The sequence below is a fragment of the Mytilus edulis genome, chromosome 13 (assembly GCF_963676685.1).
Source record: "Mytilus edulis chromosome 13, xbMytEdul2.2, whole genome shotgun sequence".
Lineage (NCBI taxonomy): Eukaryota > Metazoa > Mollusca > Bivalvia > Mytilida > Mytilidae > Mytilus > Mytilus edulis.
Window position 1 is genome coordinate 21,850,977 of NC_092356.1, and position 16,267 is coordinate 21,867,243.

The 16,267-nt window shown below is 31.0% G+C and overlaps 2 protein-coding genes and 1 long non-coding RNA gene across 3 annotated transcripts; 2 read left to right on the forward strand and 1 right to left on the reverse strand.

The window, feature by feature from the left end:
* Positions 1 to 297: 297 nt before the first annotated feature.
* On the forward strand, positions 298 to 3,433 carry LOC139500692 (pygopus homolog 1-like). The gene is made up of 3 exons (XM_071289493.1): positions 298 to 1,041; positions 1,422 to 1,522; positions 3,320 to 3,433. Exons 1-3 carry the CDS (start codon positions 939 to 941, stop codon positions 3,431 to 3,433), a joined length of 318 nt encoding a protein of 105 aa, XP_071145594.1. The 5' UTR covers positions 298 to 938.
* Positions 1,936 to 3,210, forward strand: LOC139501819 (uncharacterized; the record flags this gene model as incomplete). The annotated part of the gene is made up of 3 exons (XM_071291034.1): positions 1,936 to 2,073; positions 2,490 to 2,548; positions 3,033 to 3,210. Coding segments are annotated over 3 exons (375 nt in total), but the record flags the coding sequence as incomplete, so codon positions are not given.
* A 4,137-nt stretch (positions 3,434 to 7,570) lies between the features above and the next one.
* On the reverse strand, positions 7,571 to 13,839 carry LOC139500613 (uncharacterized). Its single transcript, XR_011658319.1, has 3 exons — positions 13,709 to 13,839; positions 8,434 to 8,506; positions 7,571 to 7,703 (listed from the first exon to the last, which is right to left on the reverse strand). It is a non-coding gene; the product is annotated as an uncharacterized lncRNA (long non-coding RNA).
* Positions 13,840 to 16,267: the final 2,428 nt, after the last annotated feature.

Below are 16,267 nucleotides of genomic sequence, written 5' to 3' on the forward strand. Positions count from 1 at the left end.
TAGTTAAGTCATAAAGGCTGTTTTTCTCCAATGATGGATCATTGAAAACGGTTAGAAAACTGGCAATTCCCAATTTTCCTTATTTTAGCATTTTTTTACCTTACTTTTTGAAAAAAATCAAAAAGATACCAAAAATTTTATTTTCATTATTTTTTACACCAACATAGTTCTAAACCGATGCAAGACGTAACGGCCATACTACCATGACGGCCATAGGATGAAACGGCCATACCCCGAAAAGATGAAACGGCCCTAGTACAAAAACGGCCATACTTTGAAAAGACGTATCGTATCGTCCATGGTTTTTTTTTTTTTTTTTAGATGTTATAGATGAATTATTTTGATACTTATACATGGTTATTATAACTTTTAAATAAACTATACTGTTTTTACATTATTTTTCATCTTAATTTTTGTTATATCATTTGTTTACTCATTATATATTTATCGTAAATGAATGTGTTTAATCTAATAAAATATTAAAATATCTTATTGTTTTCTAGATGATTGTTTGATATCTTGTGTAGCAAATAGAACAAAATGAATAAATATTAATGACTATATCCGAATGGGAACTAATTTCTGTCATAATTAAAACAATGAGTTCAGTTTTGAAATATAAAACAAGGTAATCAGCTGTAATCAAGTAATGATTAAGTTGGAAATTTAAGAAGATTGTTGATTGCTTATTATTACTTCTTTGATGAACACAAGTATTAATTATGCTTTTGTAAAGAAATTGTAAAGGAAATACAATTCAAGATCACTATAAAAACACAACTCCCAAGCTGAGTTCAAGCGGAGTGAAAACATACATTTGGTAGTGAAATTCTTGTAAAAATACAAGCTGTTTGAGCAGTCTTTTTGATGTACCGACCTTGCTTTATAAAAGTAACCAGAAATGTCGGTGGCACTCATTTTGGAAATTGCTGTTCATCATGTCGTACCCCTGTGTGCTATGTGACCAGCAAGTCCGACCAAGACAACATGCTCTCCAATGTGAAGATTGTGATAAATGGCAACACAGGCTTTGCAATACAGGTATTTACAAATTTATTATTAATTTAGGTTTTGCCTTTGAAACATATTTCGTACTTTCTGTCATATTTGATACACTTTGATTTACTTTAATTTGGGTGTACGACCTTTACATGATAAGAATTAAATCTTTATTAAGTGTTATTTGCATTACACCATTGTCCAATAAATGGACAATAGGTATCAATTGATAGATATAAAAAGAAGGTGTGGTATGACTGCGGTATGATTCCCAATGAGAAAACTATCCATCAGAGTCCAAATGATACAAAAATTAACAACTATAGGTCACCTCACTAAGGCCTTTAATCTTTTTATCAGTGTATTAAAATTACTTGACTATAAAGAAATATATGTTATATTTTAGTTTATTGTTATTTCAGGTATATCAATTACTGATTACCGCCTGATGGTCAATGAAGAAGTCGACATCATTTTCCACTGTGTAGAATGTGTCCACATACCACAAGATATGGAGGTTGAGGTACATATACGTTATTGTATTATTTCTTTAAATGTTGTGTGTTCGACAGAATTGTTTAATTTCTTATCGGTTCTTTATTATTTATGTTTCATTTTTTGTTGTTGACTTTTAGTCCGAATATAAAGTGCTGTTATGCCAAAGTTCTCAAACCGTTATTTATGATAATGTATGATTACCTTTAAAAGACCGATCATAAAATTTATTATGCATTCAAATAAACATTTACTAAATCGATCTTGTATGGTCTTCTACGTTTTATGATTTTAAAGTGACTTATAGACCCAACTTATAAAGGTGTGAAAAAAATGTTTTAAATCTTTTTTATGCTTGTTTGTGATGAGACTGTTAAAGCCATCAAGAGAATGTCTCGAATTTATAACTAAATGTGGTAAAGTTACTAATGTAATTTATTTTTCAGTGATATTGAAGATCCAGAGCTGTCCGACTCTTTTGTAGAAGACATACCGGTAACGTTCGAGGTAGTCGAGAACGGTACAATGAAAAGAGCCAAGAAGCTAGTCAGCAGTGACGGGTTTTCGTATACAGTTAAGGTATAATTATAATTTATATAAAGAAATGTATAATATATGATTTTATAAATTCAAAAATGTCATAAATTATTTATATATGTATTATTTTTTTTGGTTTATAGAAATATGATGACATGGTATGATTGTCAATGTCAGTGTAAAAACTATGTGAATTAAGTTTTTTATCCTTCATTGAACTTTTGATGTCGTTCCTAAGGAGTTATTGCCTTTTTTAGTCAATTTTTAACAATTTTCGTAAAATTTGTAAATTTTCAATAACATTCTCCTCTGAAGCTATTGGGCCAAGTTCATTATAGATAGAGATAATAGTAAGCAGCAAGAATGTTTAGAAAAGTAAGATCTACAAACACATCCCCATCACCAAAACACAATTTTGTCATAAATCCATCTGTGTCCTTTGTTTTATATTCACATAGACCAAGGTGAGCGACACAGGCTCTTTGGAGCCTCTAGTTATGTATATGTTTGACTTTTGGTAATATTTTGGAAGTTACTTCAGTAATTGAGAGACCTCAATGTTGAAAATGACAATTTTGATAGAGGACAATTTTAAGAATATCAACTTAGTTGTTTATGGATCTTTATCTTTTAAAATATTACTGGGTGTCTGAAAGAATATTTCAAATTTTTTTGAAACTATTTTGATATTTATCATGTTTCACGTGTTTATAGGCAAATATTTATACATGTCATTTATGTTAAGCAAGGGTTTATATGAATTTCTAAAAAGATGTATATGTGTTGATAAAATAAGTTCCAAATTAGTACAGAGTAACAGAAAATGGGATCAATTTATACTAAAACAAATCTGTTAAAAGGAAATGTTAAGTCAAAAAATGTAATTTTTTTTAAATAATTGTGTTAACATTTCTGTGCTATTTAGAAATATGTACACCAAAAAAAATAAACTTTAATATAAGTATCAATGTAGTATGCCCTTGTTATTTTTTGTTTTGTAGGTGTAGTGTTAGGAACAAGAAGGTGTGGTGCAAAGCCACTGTAATGCAGAGAGGCCACAACTTCGTCCGGGGTTCAACAGACCACATCCATGCCAGTGATCCAGGGATCACAAAAAGAACAAAGATACGAGTTGGGGTAATAAAAATTTACATTTTACATATATTTCAATTGTGTTAAAAAATAATTAAAACTTAAGATAGCTTTAAATGTGTATTATGTAATATATACTATGCTGTGACATACTAATGAATTTAACATTTTTTCTTTGTCCTGGAGTTTATTTTAGGTTGGCATAGGCGTTTCAATGGCAAGGCTGCCCACAACCACCTCCATTTCTACAAGATTGTGCCAGCCTTTCAACAGGAAGCCAAGACCGTGTCCATCACACAGCAGCTTGTGAGTGAACAGCAACTCAGTCGTTATCAACGAGATATGTACAAGCAGCTCCAAGGCCGTCTTACTTCACTGTGGGACCAGTACGAGGAAGACAGTATCAGAACATCAGACTTTCTCCGTTCCGTAGGCCATCTGTATGCACCACCTGTTCCTCAACCAGAGACCCTCCCAGAGTCCGACTCTGAAGATTCCGACTACGAGTCAGATTAAGTGTTTATTGTAGTGACTTGATGAACATATTGCTTGTGCTTATTATGTGTATACTAGTGCTTTGTAAAAATAGTAACTTTAATGAGTTCAAGATCGTAATATAGTGCATTTTGGTATGTTTAGTGCTTTTGTTTCAGTTGTGACTTTTATAACTGCATGTTTATGTTGTGCCTTTTATAACTGCATGTTTATGTATTTTAGTGCTTTATGAGATAGGTTATATGTGTGAGTGTGAATATAAGTGTTTAAATATTGGGAGAAATGTGTATGCAGTGGAATAAATGAATGAGTGACAATAGCATATGAGAGAAAACGTATGAGATTGTTAATTTAAAAAATGTATATAAGATGAATGTCCTACATGTATGAACGAAATGTATACATGAATGGTTGGTGTGTGTTGTATGTATGATGTAAGGTTTATATGTTTGTTGTATATTTGTTTATCTGTATGACTGAATGAATAAATAAAATATATTAAAAAAATATCATCTTTTTGTTTCTTATACTAGAGTATATTGGTATCATTGCCCATAATACAATTTTCCATCAACAAATGCACAAAAATGGGAACATTTAAATGGTCAACAAATAGTATTCAACACAATTCAATACAATGAACAACGCAAAAAGAAACTTCAGTATGATAAAAACTCTAGGATAAAAATGAAACTGGCCATCTTTTATCATGTAATTAGCCAATCGGGTGCACATTCCTGTCAGATTTTACGGGTAATTTGTTTTGTTATTGGAAAATTCTGCAGCAGTCTCTGTCTTGGAAAGATGTTCAGCAAATAGAATGACTCTAAACTATAAGAAAGAAAAACAAAATATTAAACAATATTTTTTATAGATATAATAAAAAGATCTGTAACATGTGCTTGTATTTATATATATCGACATTGACGGTCAACATTACTACAGTTTAAACTTCATATAAAATATGATGCCTTAAAGTTTATATCTCATTACAAGAAAAATGATTCTTTAGAAAATGTTTACAACTGATAATGAAGAAATAATCAATATACTTACATAATATGGCCGTAACAAGTTGTAAACACGAGCGATGATGATCAAGCAAAGATAACTCTTACAAGAATAAATAAGATCGTATGTGCAGAAAAAAACTACTACACAATCATATTTATGTTATTATTAAGAACAAATACTTATTGTTCGTATTATATTTTATGTAATAAACTCAATAAAAAAAAAATAAAAGTGTGGACGATACGTCTTACAATGTGTGGCCGATATGTCCCATGGACGATATGACGGTATGGCCGACACATCCTAGGGCCGTCATGGAAGTATGGCCGTCGCGTCTCGAAAGCTTCTAAACTTCCATATAGGTAGTTTAGTCATAAAGAGAGTCGGAGTTACAGCCCTTGACTAAGGTAGCGGGTTGTTTTCAGACAAGAGAAAAATTGTAAAATTCGAAGCAGATTACAGATTAACTGCAACATCAGGGGCGGATGCAGGAATTTTCGAAAGGGGGGGTGCTAACCCAGGCTAACCCAGGGCAAAAGGGGGGAGGGGGGTGCAAAACATATGTCCCGATACAAATGCATTGATCGGCAAAAATAAAGGGGGTGCGCTCCCCCGGAAACCCCCCCCCCCCCCCCTGGATCCGCCACTGAACATATTGATGTGTAAGGTTTACCAAAATCATTTCTTTTGATAATTTGCACGATCTTAATATACCAGAATATTCTTAAGGTTCATGTGGACCCTATGGCTAAAATGGCCGTATTTTCACCTCAAAATTTACTATGAGTACAGACAAACCTGCGCATCTGTAAAAAATTTCAGGCCTGGCATGCCCTAGATAAAATAATTTCAAATATGTTTTATGTTTTAGAAAAATAAAAACTTACCAGGATTTTGCCGTGCACTTTTTTTCATTCCTCATGAAGGTGCCAAAATAAACTAAGTTGGGAAACAGGTTTGAGAACTTCCCCACAGGTAATAATTGAAGTGAGCAGTATTGATTGACATGGACATTAGATGGACAATAGATACATGACAATAATTGGTTATTTAAACTGTGTACCTGAGTGGACCATATCAAGGTAAACTCAACTGTTTGTTAATTTTATCATCTTCTGCAGGGACGAAAAAAAGTGTACGGCAAAATCCAGTTAAGTTATGAATTTTCTAAATCATACAATGCATTTGAATTTTATTTATCTAGGGCATGCTATGCCTTAAAACGTTTCCAGATGCACAGGTTTGCCTGTACTCATAGTAAATTTTGAGGTGAAAATACGGCCATTTTAGCCATAGGGTCCACATGAACCTTAAACTATTGAAAAATGGCAAAATCTAATGAGGAGAGCTAGGGTGAAGAAAAAATGGCGTCGTATGCTGACGTAACCAAAACTGATCCAAAGACAATAACCTCTTCAACAATGACTGGAGTCAAACCAGTCTTCGTTCAAGAAATAGATGTATTTGGTTCACTAACAGATCGAGTCACAACAAAAACACTGTACCTTACAAATGTTGAAATGTACCAAACCCTAGGTTATTCAGTTGAGGCACGTTCCATCATAGGACTTCAACGAATAAGAGGACTCTGGCGAATATACCTCGATTGTGAGTCCGCTAGAGACCACCTTATCTGTAAGGGAGTGGAAATTCGGGGTAAAAAAATCAACATTTACTCAAGAAACCCTCGGGTAACCATACATGAGAACATAGACACTAAGATTGAGAGTGAAAGATGTTCCACTCTCTGCCGATGACGGCCAAATATTAAGAGCTCTAGAAGAACGGAGCTGTGTAATAATGAACCACTTTAGAGAACGTCTTAGGTATGAGAATGAAATCACAAACTGTCTCACTGGTGATAGAATCATCATATGTCAGGGTCCTTTATCCCAAGACATTCCTCGCTCTATTACTATAGGCAAATACAGAGCCACAGTCATGTACCGTGATCAACCATCTACAAGCAATCGTCCCAAAAAGTGCTCGAAATGTCTAGCTGATGGGCATAATTTTAGCAATTGCCCTAATGACTGGGTTTGCAAATCATGTGGTAAGGAAGGTCATAAACAAATTGAATGTACAGAAAATGACCTCCCTGATAACACTCAACATCCTAATGAACATCAAAGCACAAATGAAAACACAAATGATGCTGAGGACACTACTGTAGAAAATGATACAACACAACAACCAAATCACACAGATGATCCATCTACAAATAGCGAACATGAATCAAACAGTGTATATGAAGAAGACATTGATATGTCCCAATCAGTAACATCTCTGGAGACAGAAAAAAGAAAGAAAAAAAAGTCAAAGAAAGAGAGAAAAACAACACAAACTCAAATTACCTCATTTGTATCGGAGCAACAGGAGTCTGTATCAACTCCGGCTAAACAAAAAAACAACAGAAACGTGGAACGGTCTCCAGTTACCCCGACCCATGTTTTGCATGACAAAGAAGGTGATACCACAGCCAAACGGTCAAAAACTTTGGCAACTTAATAACAACCACTGAAACTAAATGGCATTTATCAGTACTGTATACGTACCAACAAACAGTTTACAGAACATTTATATGAAAACAAATAAAAGTAAAACTAGTTTATTATTATACTGTAATACATGTTCAGTGATATTTATTTTGTGTATAATCATGATGACATGTGTAACAAAACTCATTCACAGTAGAGTTGAATTTAGTACCACTCGATATACATGCAGTCATAGGTACACTCATATTTCACAATATATATCTTTGGTGAATTGCATATTTTATATAAAGTTCGCACTTTTCTCACTACAGTTCCAATTAATCCAGATGTGCCTCAAAATTCTTCTTCTTAGATCACAAAATGAACACGCATATCTTTTATTAATTCTGTATACAAATATGCAACATACACACATTTGCACACAAAAATTGACAAACAGATGTTCCCATACAGAATCACACTTATAGCTCCATATATGCTCATACTTCGTATCTAAATTATGTGCAAAGCTTTGAGTCCAAACTGGTAAAGCGATATAATCCACTTCATAATGCAAACCATTACATATATCTCCTGGAAAAAATAATAATTTTTTTAGCATTCAACAGCTATAAAAAACAATTTAGCAAATTAAAAGCAAAGAAGCATGAGAATAATAAAACATTACGATTAAGACCTGACAAAAGAAACACATATAGTACTGATAAAAAAAATGTACATATTTACATAAAGAACTCATTATCTTTATCTACTGTAAACTATGTAAATATATCTTTTGTATAATATATTCATGTAAATATTTTTCTCTACAGAATTATTGTAATATTTATATTATTTTTGTATTGAGTAAAATTTATTTCTCAATTATTGTCTTCACAAACTGTGTGTGGTATATGATTGTCACAGCTCAGTTTGTAAACAAAGTCACGTTGTTGACCCAAATAATGACCCGTAAGGCGAGGTCATCATGTGTAAAAACTGTATGTATTGTCAATTTGAAAACAACATTGTGTAATATTCTTTTACATAATACCGTAAAGTTAAACATTATTGATACTATGTATCTAATTATTGTGATTAAATTTGATCACTATTTAATATGTTTTTATGTAGGATCACTTCTTATAGTAAAACAATGTGCACTTTGTAGAAAGTATAAAGAATGTAATGCTAAAAGTACAGCAAAACTGCCGATAATTATTCACCTGTTGAATAAAGTAAATACTCGAGAACTGGTAACAGAAAGAATAAAATCGATAATTGATACTATAAATAGATGGGGGTTCCCCAAACATAAACTTACCTTTTTACATTAACAATTATGGCTGATCAAAAACTTCACATCTGTACAGTTAATGCTAAGGGATTACAGCAATCTGAAAAAAGAAAAAGACTAATTGAATGGACAAAACAACAAAAATGTGATATTCTCCGAATACAAGAAACACACTTTACTGACAACTTATAAGAATCTTTAAAAAAAGAGTTTGAAGGTGAATTATTCTTCAGTAATGGTCAGAGCAATGCTAGAGGGGTATCTATATGGTTAAAAAGTAGGCTTAACTACAAATTTATTGACTTTTATAAAGATAAAGATGGAAGACTTCTTCTCGTAAACATAGAAATTGACGAAAGCATACTTACAATTGCAAACGTTTATGCACCAAATAATACTAAGCTAAGAAACACTTTTTTTAAAACAGTTAAAACTTTTATAGATAAATATAGTCTTGGACAACTAATAATAGGAGGAGACTTTAACGATATTTTATCTGAAAAAGATACTAAAAATAGAAATAAAAGAATAAAATTTGATAAACCAGTCTGCGGACTTAAAACTTTAATTAAATCTTTAAAATTAACAGATATATGGCGTGAAAAAAACAGAGATAAAACTCACTTCACATGGTGTAAAAGAAATAAAACAGAAGCCACTAGAATTGATTACTTCCTTGTTAGTACTGAAATTAAAAAAAATTGCTCCTCCTGTGATATTAGACCAATTGTTATTCAATACACTGACCATAATAGTGTATCTTTAAAATTACAAATATCAAGAAATAATAAAGGACGCGGATACTGGAAATTAAATAGTAGCGTTTTAAGCGACGAAATCTACCTAAAAATAATATACAATCTAATTAACAACTATAATATTAAAGCAAATGATTCAATAAATCTAGCTACTTTATGGGACACATTTAAAATAGAGGTTCGAGATTGTACAATTCAATTCTGTAAATTAAAAGCCCTCAACAAAAAAGATTCAATCAATGTGTTAGAAAATCAACTTAAGCAACTTAATAATGAAATTCATACAACTCACATCAGAGTTAATGATTATGAAACAAATACCTCCCTGATTGAAAAAATAGAGAAAGTAGAACAAGAGTTAGGAAATCTATATAATGAAAAAATTAAAGGCAACCAAATAAGATCAAGGGTGAAATGGATTGAAGAAGGAGAAAAAAATACTTCTTACTTCTTAGGTCTCGAAAAAGCCAGGCAGTGCAAAAAAACCATTACTAGATTGTATGATGTAAACAATAATATAATTACTGATCAAGAAAAAATACTTAACCTTGAAGTTAACTATTATAAAACATTATATTCCTCAACTAAGCCTGATGTGGAAGATACTAAAAAGTACTTTAACAATATTAAAAAATGCCCAAAATTAAGTGATAGTGAAAGTGATTTATGTGAAGGAAAAATAACAGTGCAGGAATGCACAGATGCAATATTCAAAATGAAACTAAATAAAGCCCCAGGTCTAGATGGACTTAATGTTGAATTTTACAGAAAATTTTGGGAAAAAATAAAAGATTTAATTGTATCAGTATTTAATTTTTGCTATAAAAAAGGAGAATTATCAACTTCACAAAAAATTGGAGCAATATCATTAATATATAAAAAAGAAGATCCACTTTCTTTAAATAATTATCGTCCAATATCTCTGTTAAATTATGATGTAAAATTGTTGGCTTATGCACTTGCTCAAAGATTAAAAAAAGTATTACCAAAAATAATTCATACTGATCAAAAAGGCTATATAAAAAATAGATACATAGGCTTCAATATAAGGCAAATACAAGATATTATTGATTACTCAGAGAACTTTAAAGTAGATGGTGCTATACTTTTTGTTGATTTCTCTAAGGCATTTGACTCCCTTGAATGGAACTTTATGTCAGAAACCTTGGTAAAATTTGGCTTTAAAAGTAGTTTTATAAGATGGATTCAAACAATGTACACAGACATAAAAGGTTGTATACTCAACAACGGTTGGGTGTCCAGCAGTTTTAACATTTTTCGTGGAATTCGACAAGGATGTCCAATTTCTTCGTTAGCCTTTGTATTAGGAGTTGAAATTATGGCAATTAAACTAAGAGAAGATAATAATCTCAAAGGTTTAGAGGTGAAACTAGATGGTAGAAATTGCTCACTTAAAATATGTCAACTTGCAGATGATACAACACTATTTCTTAAATCACCAAAAGATGTTAGTTTAGCAATGAATATAATTGAAACTTTTGGAAGTTTATCAGGATTACAACTAAACAGAAATAAAACAGAGGGATTTTGGTTGGGAAAACTTAAACATAGCAGAGACAAATTTGAAAACATTCTGGCTATTCCTACATTTTGAATTTTATAGGTTAAATAGTAAAATTTTATGTAGGAGTTCCCAGAATTTTTATGCAAACAATGGGATTATGTAGGATTATGTTGTAACAACACTAAACTAATGAGATCTAATGAATCAAGGTAAATCCAGGTAATTCTTGTAGAAAATAAAGAAAAAGAATAATTTATATCACAGTCTTTTATTTCATTTAATAATTTCATAGCACAGTCTATGTAAATAATATTCAAAAGCACAATATGAATTTATTATTAATTAATATCAATGTTAAATCATTCTTTAAATCAAAGCACTAAATTTTGAGTTACATTAAACAAAGCACCAAAAGTGTACTAAATTGACATTATTCATAGCACTCACATAGTAATACATTGATCATGATTGAACATATAAAAAAATACAAAGTCTTAATCAATGTGCAGGAGATGAGAAGCAGAATCTCCATACTCGACTGGAGTAAGTTCATCATTCTGTAACCTTATTTTCAGTGTTTGGAGTCTGTCATCTTTTTCCCTGTACTTCCTCTTTCTTGGGATTCGTTTCCCACCAGCTCTGTACTGGATCAATGTGAGAGCATGGAAGGCTTCTTCTGCTCTCAACATACTAATCATACTGGAGATGTTTTGGTGAGCTGCCTAACTTCTTTAGCTTAATATCCAACCTTCTAAATGGTTTGTTGTTCTAGGACCTTCTGTTGCATAGTGATTCCACAGACTTTGGTTGTTCACTACTCAGTAGCTGGTTACATAGTCAGTAAAGTTAAGTGTTGGTGTGGTAGTATTCTGAATCATGGATGTCTTTAAGTGCATGAAACCAAACATCTTAAATTGTATTGGGTGGAAAAAGTGGCAGTACTGCAGCTCTACGAACAAGTTTGAGACCATGCTTCACAAATTAATAGTGTTCAAAGCTAATCAAAGTTCAAAGTCATTTGGCTATGCTTAATCTATTAGGCCAATTTATACACTTATCTATGATAATTAAGTACTTTTGATATTATATTCATTTTTAAAAATCATAATTTGTTAAGATAATGAAACTAATAAATTTTTTGAGGCTGAAGTTGAAAGTGTGGGTAATTAATAAAAATTTTTAAATACGCCTTTTTTTTTTTAGACTTTCCAGATTTTAAATGCTTTTATTACTTTTTCTTTCATTTTATTTTTATTTTACCAATGCTTCTACTTTCTTTTCTTTCAATTAGCTTTATTTTTTTTAGAAATTCCATGGTATTTAAATACTTTAAATTATTACTGTATGCATATTTTCAAACAAAAAAGTCTCATTATTAACATAGAAATAATAATTTTTATTTAATTTCCACAGGTAAATTTACCTTTGATCAAATTAGACACTAATGACTAAAACAACATATTTCGCAATAACAACATGTATTGTTCTTCCACTAATCCCCTATGTAGGAATAGCCAGAATAGTAAAATACAAAATGTAGGAATAGCCAGAAGACACCAAATTGGAAAACAGATAATATTAAAAGTCTTGGCTTTTACTTTGGTTATAACAATCAAGACTGTCAAAAACTTAACACTGATAAACAGCTTAAAAAATGTGAAAAAATTATATCAAACTGGATGAAAAGAAATTTAACATTAATAGGTAAAATAATAGTAGTAAAATCACTAATTCTTCCAAATTTAACTTATATCGCATCAAATATGTACATATCAAAAGAAATAATACAAAAGTTTAAAACTCTAGTATATAATTTCATATGGAATGGGAAAAAAGATAAAGTTAAACGTGCAACTCTTTGTAAAAACTATCTAGAAGGTGGGTTAAAAATGATCGACATAGACTTATATCTCAAAGCTCTTCAAATACGGTGGATTTTAAAACTTAAACAAAATTCTGGTGATAATTGGTCAATCATACCCCAAGCTTACTTAAACAAATTTGGTAAAAACCTCTTGATATTTCGAATGAATATTAAAAATGTTAATATGTTAGACAAAAAAATATTTAAATCCCTTCCCCAGTTCTATCAGCAATTGATTAAAACTTGGATTAATGTTAAGGGAGGACAGACAAAGATCCCACAATCGTTTCTAGACATAAGAAAGCAGATTTTATGGGGCAATCTCATTTAAAACAAAAGTAAATATAAAGAAAACAAAAAATCTGCAAATACTACTCAATCATAATATCTATCCAGAAATGGGTAATAAAGAAATATATTCAATACTAATTGCCCCTTATAAGCAAGAAAAACCTGTAGGTATTCTGAAGTGGGAAAGAATTTTTGAAGAAAATTTAAATATAAAATTTAAAAGCACTCTTAATTTTATATTTAATTACCTAGAAAACAACAAATTTAAAATGTTTAAATGGAAATTACTCAACTTTATTCTTCCATGCAACGACTTATTAGCACAGTGGAAAGTATTAGAAAACAATTCTTGCAATTTTTGCAAAGAAATTGACAATTATAAACATTTTTTTATTACTTGCCCTTATAATAATACTTACTGGCAAGAAATATACAAGTTATTACTTTATCTTCAAATAGATAGACATATTTTAAGGCTAGAAAATTTAATAACTGGCTATAAAATGGCAGATGTAAAATATTTTGATATAAACACCCTGATAACAGTTATATTCTTCTCTATATATAAGGCACATTTTGTTTCAAACAAAAAAGAAACAAAGATAGAAATCTTTAAAATCTTCAAAAAGGAAATATATGACATTATAAGATTAAATGCGATAAGAGAAATAGAAACCGGGAATATGTTATTAAAGACATCAGTATATATTGTAACCTGTAAGTAAAGGTATAGTTTGTTTTTAACAAATAAACATATGCTAACTTCCCTTGGCCTTGTATAAATATTTTACCACGTGGGGCCAAAATAAACCCGCATAGCAAATAACCTTTTGATTTGAATTTAAAATAATTTTATAAACTTACCTAGTTATGTTTTACACTAGCATAGTCAAGCAAATAAGCTTAGACAAAATAAATCCTTTAAAACATAAAATAATATGAAAGTAACTCCAATACACATACTACACAGGTAACCTCAACTTCCAAGCAAGGACTGAAGCTCATAAACTCAACAATCAATCCTTGCCGTCACCGGTTTCAGTTCTCATTCACTGCTGTATTGTAACGGTTACTGGTATAAGGTAGATAACTCTGACTCCTTTTACTAAAGATTCCCCGGGAAATAAGCCGGGACTATTTTTTTGAAGGAAGTGACGTAACGAGATCATTAGATGGAACGCTGGATCAGCTGATTGGGATGGCGAAAATGAACCTTAAAAGAAATGCAGAACATACACAAAGATTCATAATTATCCAATGTACATGTTTATTTCAAAACAAAACTGATACCTTATTAAATGCATACAAAGAAGACAACATTAAGTCTTCATGCAGGTTACACTTACTTCTCCTAAAAAAGCTGTTGTGATGACGAAGTAAAGACCTGCCAATATTGGCAATAAGTTATATATCACAATCAAATTAATAAAAAAAAATCAATAAAACAGGTCTAGAAATGTAAATTAAATTCTGCCATGGAACATCAAGGTTTATTATCAATAGGCACTGTAATACCGTGTTAGTCTAGTTCACAAGCAGCAATGACCATTGCCCTTTTTGTTAATTAGAGTGCCACAATTTAGTCAATTAACAAAATCCTATTTTTTTCTATCACCAAAAAATATATGAATATGACAAATATGTGTTACTACTGCCAGAGATATATATATTGCCAATGAGGAACCAGACCAGTGGCGGATGCAGGAATTTTCGAAAGGGGGGGTGCTAGCCCAGGGCAAAGGGGGGGTGCAAAACATATGTCCCGATTGTCCCGATTCAAATGCATTGATCGGCCAAAATAAAGGGGGGGGTGCGCACCCCCGGAACCCCCCCTCTGGATCCGCCACTGCAGACATTACAAGAGACAAAATGACACAGAAACCAGTAACTATAGGTCACCATACTGCCTTAGAAAAATAGCTATTCCCATACTGCATTATGTGCATACTCAACTGTAAAATGCCCCAAAAGTGACAAATGTAAAACAATTCAAACAAGAAAAATAATGGCCTATAAATTCATGAAAATATAAAACAAATATGTAGCACATAGAATGTATGGTGCTTAACATGCTAGTCGGATTCCCAACACTTATTCTAACTATGAAGTTTATCTTTAAAAAAAAATTTTTTTTTTTTATCTATTTCAGGTTTTTTTTTAGATTAGATTTCCTTCCAACAGAATCAAATTCCCTTTTTATTATTGATTATTATATGTATTCATTCATTTACATGTAAGTTTAAAATATAATGAAATTATTTGCAATATATTATTTTTGATTGCGAGATAGTTCCTTTATTTACTTCAGAAGTAACTAGCCTCAACAATGTGTAATAGTTAGTAAGCACATACTATTATTCTTATATTTAAACACAGTGAACCAACACCTGAAGTAAGGTGTATATTAAAAAGTATTCAAATTAGTCCTTCACTAGATAAGGTGTTTTTGTCTTTATTATTGTTTTATTATAATTCTAGTAATATTGACTATAAGGCGTCTGAATTATTGTATTTAAATTATAATGCATTTCATTAATCAATACCATCCTTGGCTAACAAATAATATAATCTAGAAATGAAATGCAAGTACAAATGTACTTGTAATATATTAGACAAATGTTACAAAATCAACTTGAGTTGACTGTGAATATAAAAAGTTCAAAATGTTATCCACAATGCTTAATTTAATTTTTCCTTTCTATCCTGTTTGATATACAATTTTATTTCATTAATTAATTAATCAATCAATCTTTTGACTTTATTTCTTGCTAATACAACAATATGCATAAGAATACATGTACATGTAATTCACAGATTGCTATGAGTATGAATGAGAAAAAGACATGCAGCTTTTGCAATACGCAACAGGCAACAACATTTGCACTAGACAGTATGAAGTGTGAAGGTTAAATATTTAATAACTACTTAAAAACCTTTGTATGTTTAAGTGCCAGTCTGCCTAAGAATCAGGCAGTGGTGAAAACATGACCAAAAAAACCCACCCAATTTGACATTGATTTCAGTTCATAAAATGTAGTTATGCACAAAAATAACAATCATTTCTGTTTTTTGTTCTGGTAATAGAAGATACAATTTGGTTGAAATGCACTAGAAATTAACGAATAAGGGGAGATAACTCTGTAATTTGCTATCATTCTAACCAATTTTCTAACCAAGTTATTTAATATTACCAGACACACAAACGAAAGACCAATTATTTTTAACTCAGGATGATGATTAGAATCAAATAGCATGATTAGCTCGGTGGGTTTTTTTCTGATCATGTTTTGATTTTTACCTAAATTGCCTGATTCCTAAAAATACTGGCACTTAAATATATATTGATGGAGGTGAAAGAAAAGTGAATATTTAGCGAATTTAACTGTTTACTAGATTATAGTATTATTGTACTGGTGGAGAATT

What these genes read in the sequence shown, in the direction of transcription:
- LOC139500692 (XM_071289493.1), top strand. Translation starts at nt 939, where the DNA reads ATGTCGTACCCCTGTGTGCTATGTGACCAGCAAGTCCGACCAAGACAA. An exon ending in ACACAGGCTTTGCAATACAG is followed by an intron (nt 1,042 to 1,421) that starts GTATTTACAAAT and finishes TTGTTATTTCAG; the next exon opens with GTATATCAATTACTGATTAC. An exon ending in CACAAGATATGGAGGTTGAG is followed by an intron (nt 1,523 to 3,319) that starts GTACATATACGT and finishes AGTTTATTTTAG; the next exon opens with GTTGGCATAGGCGTTTCAAT.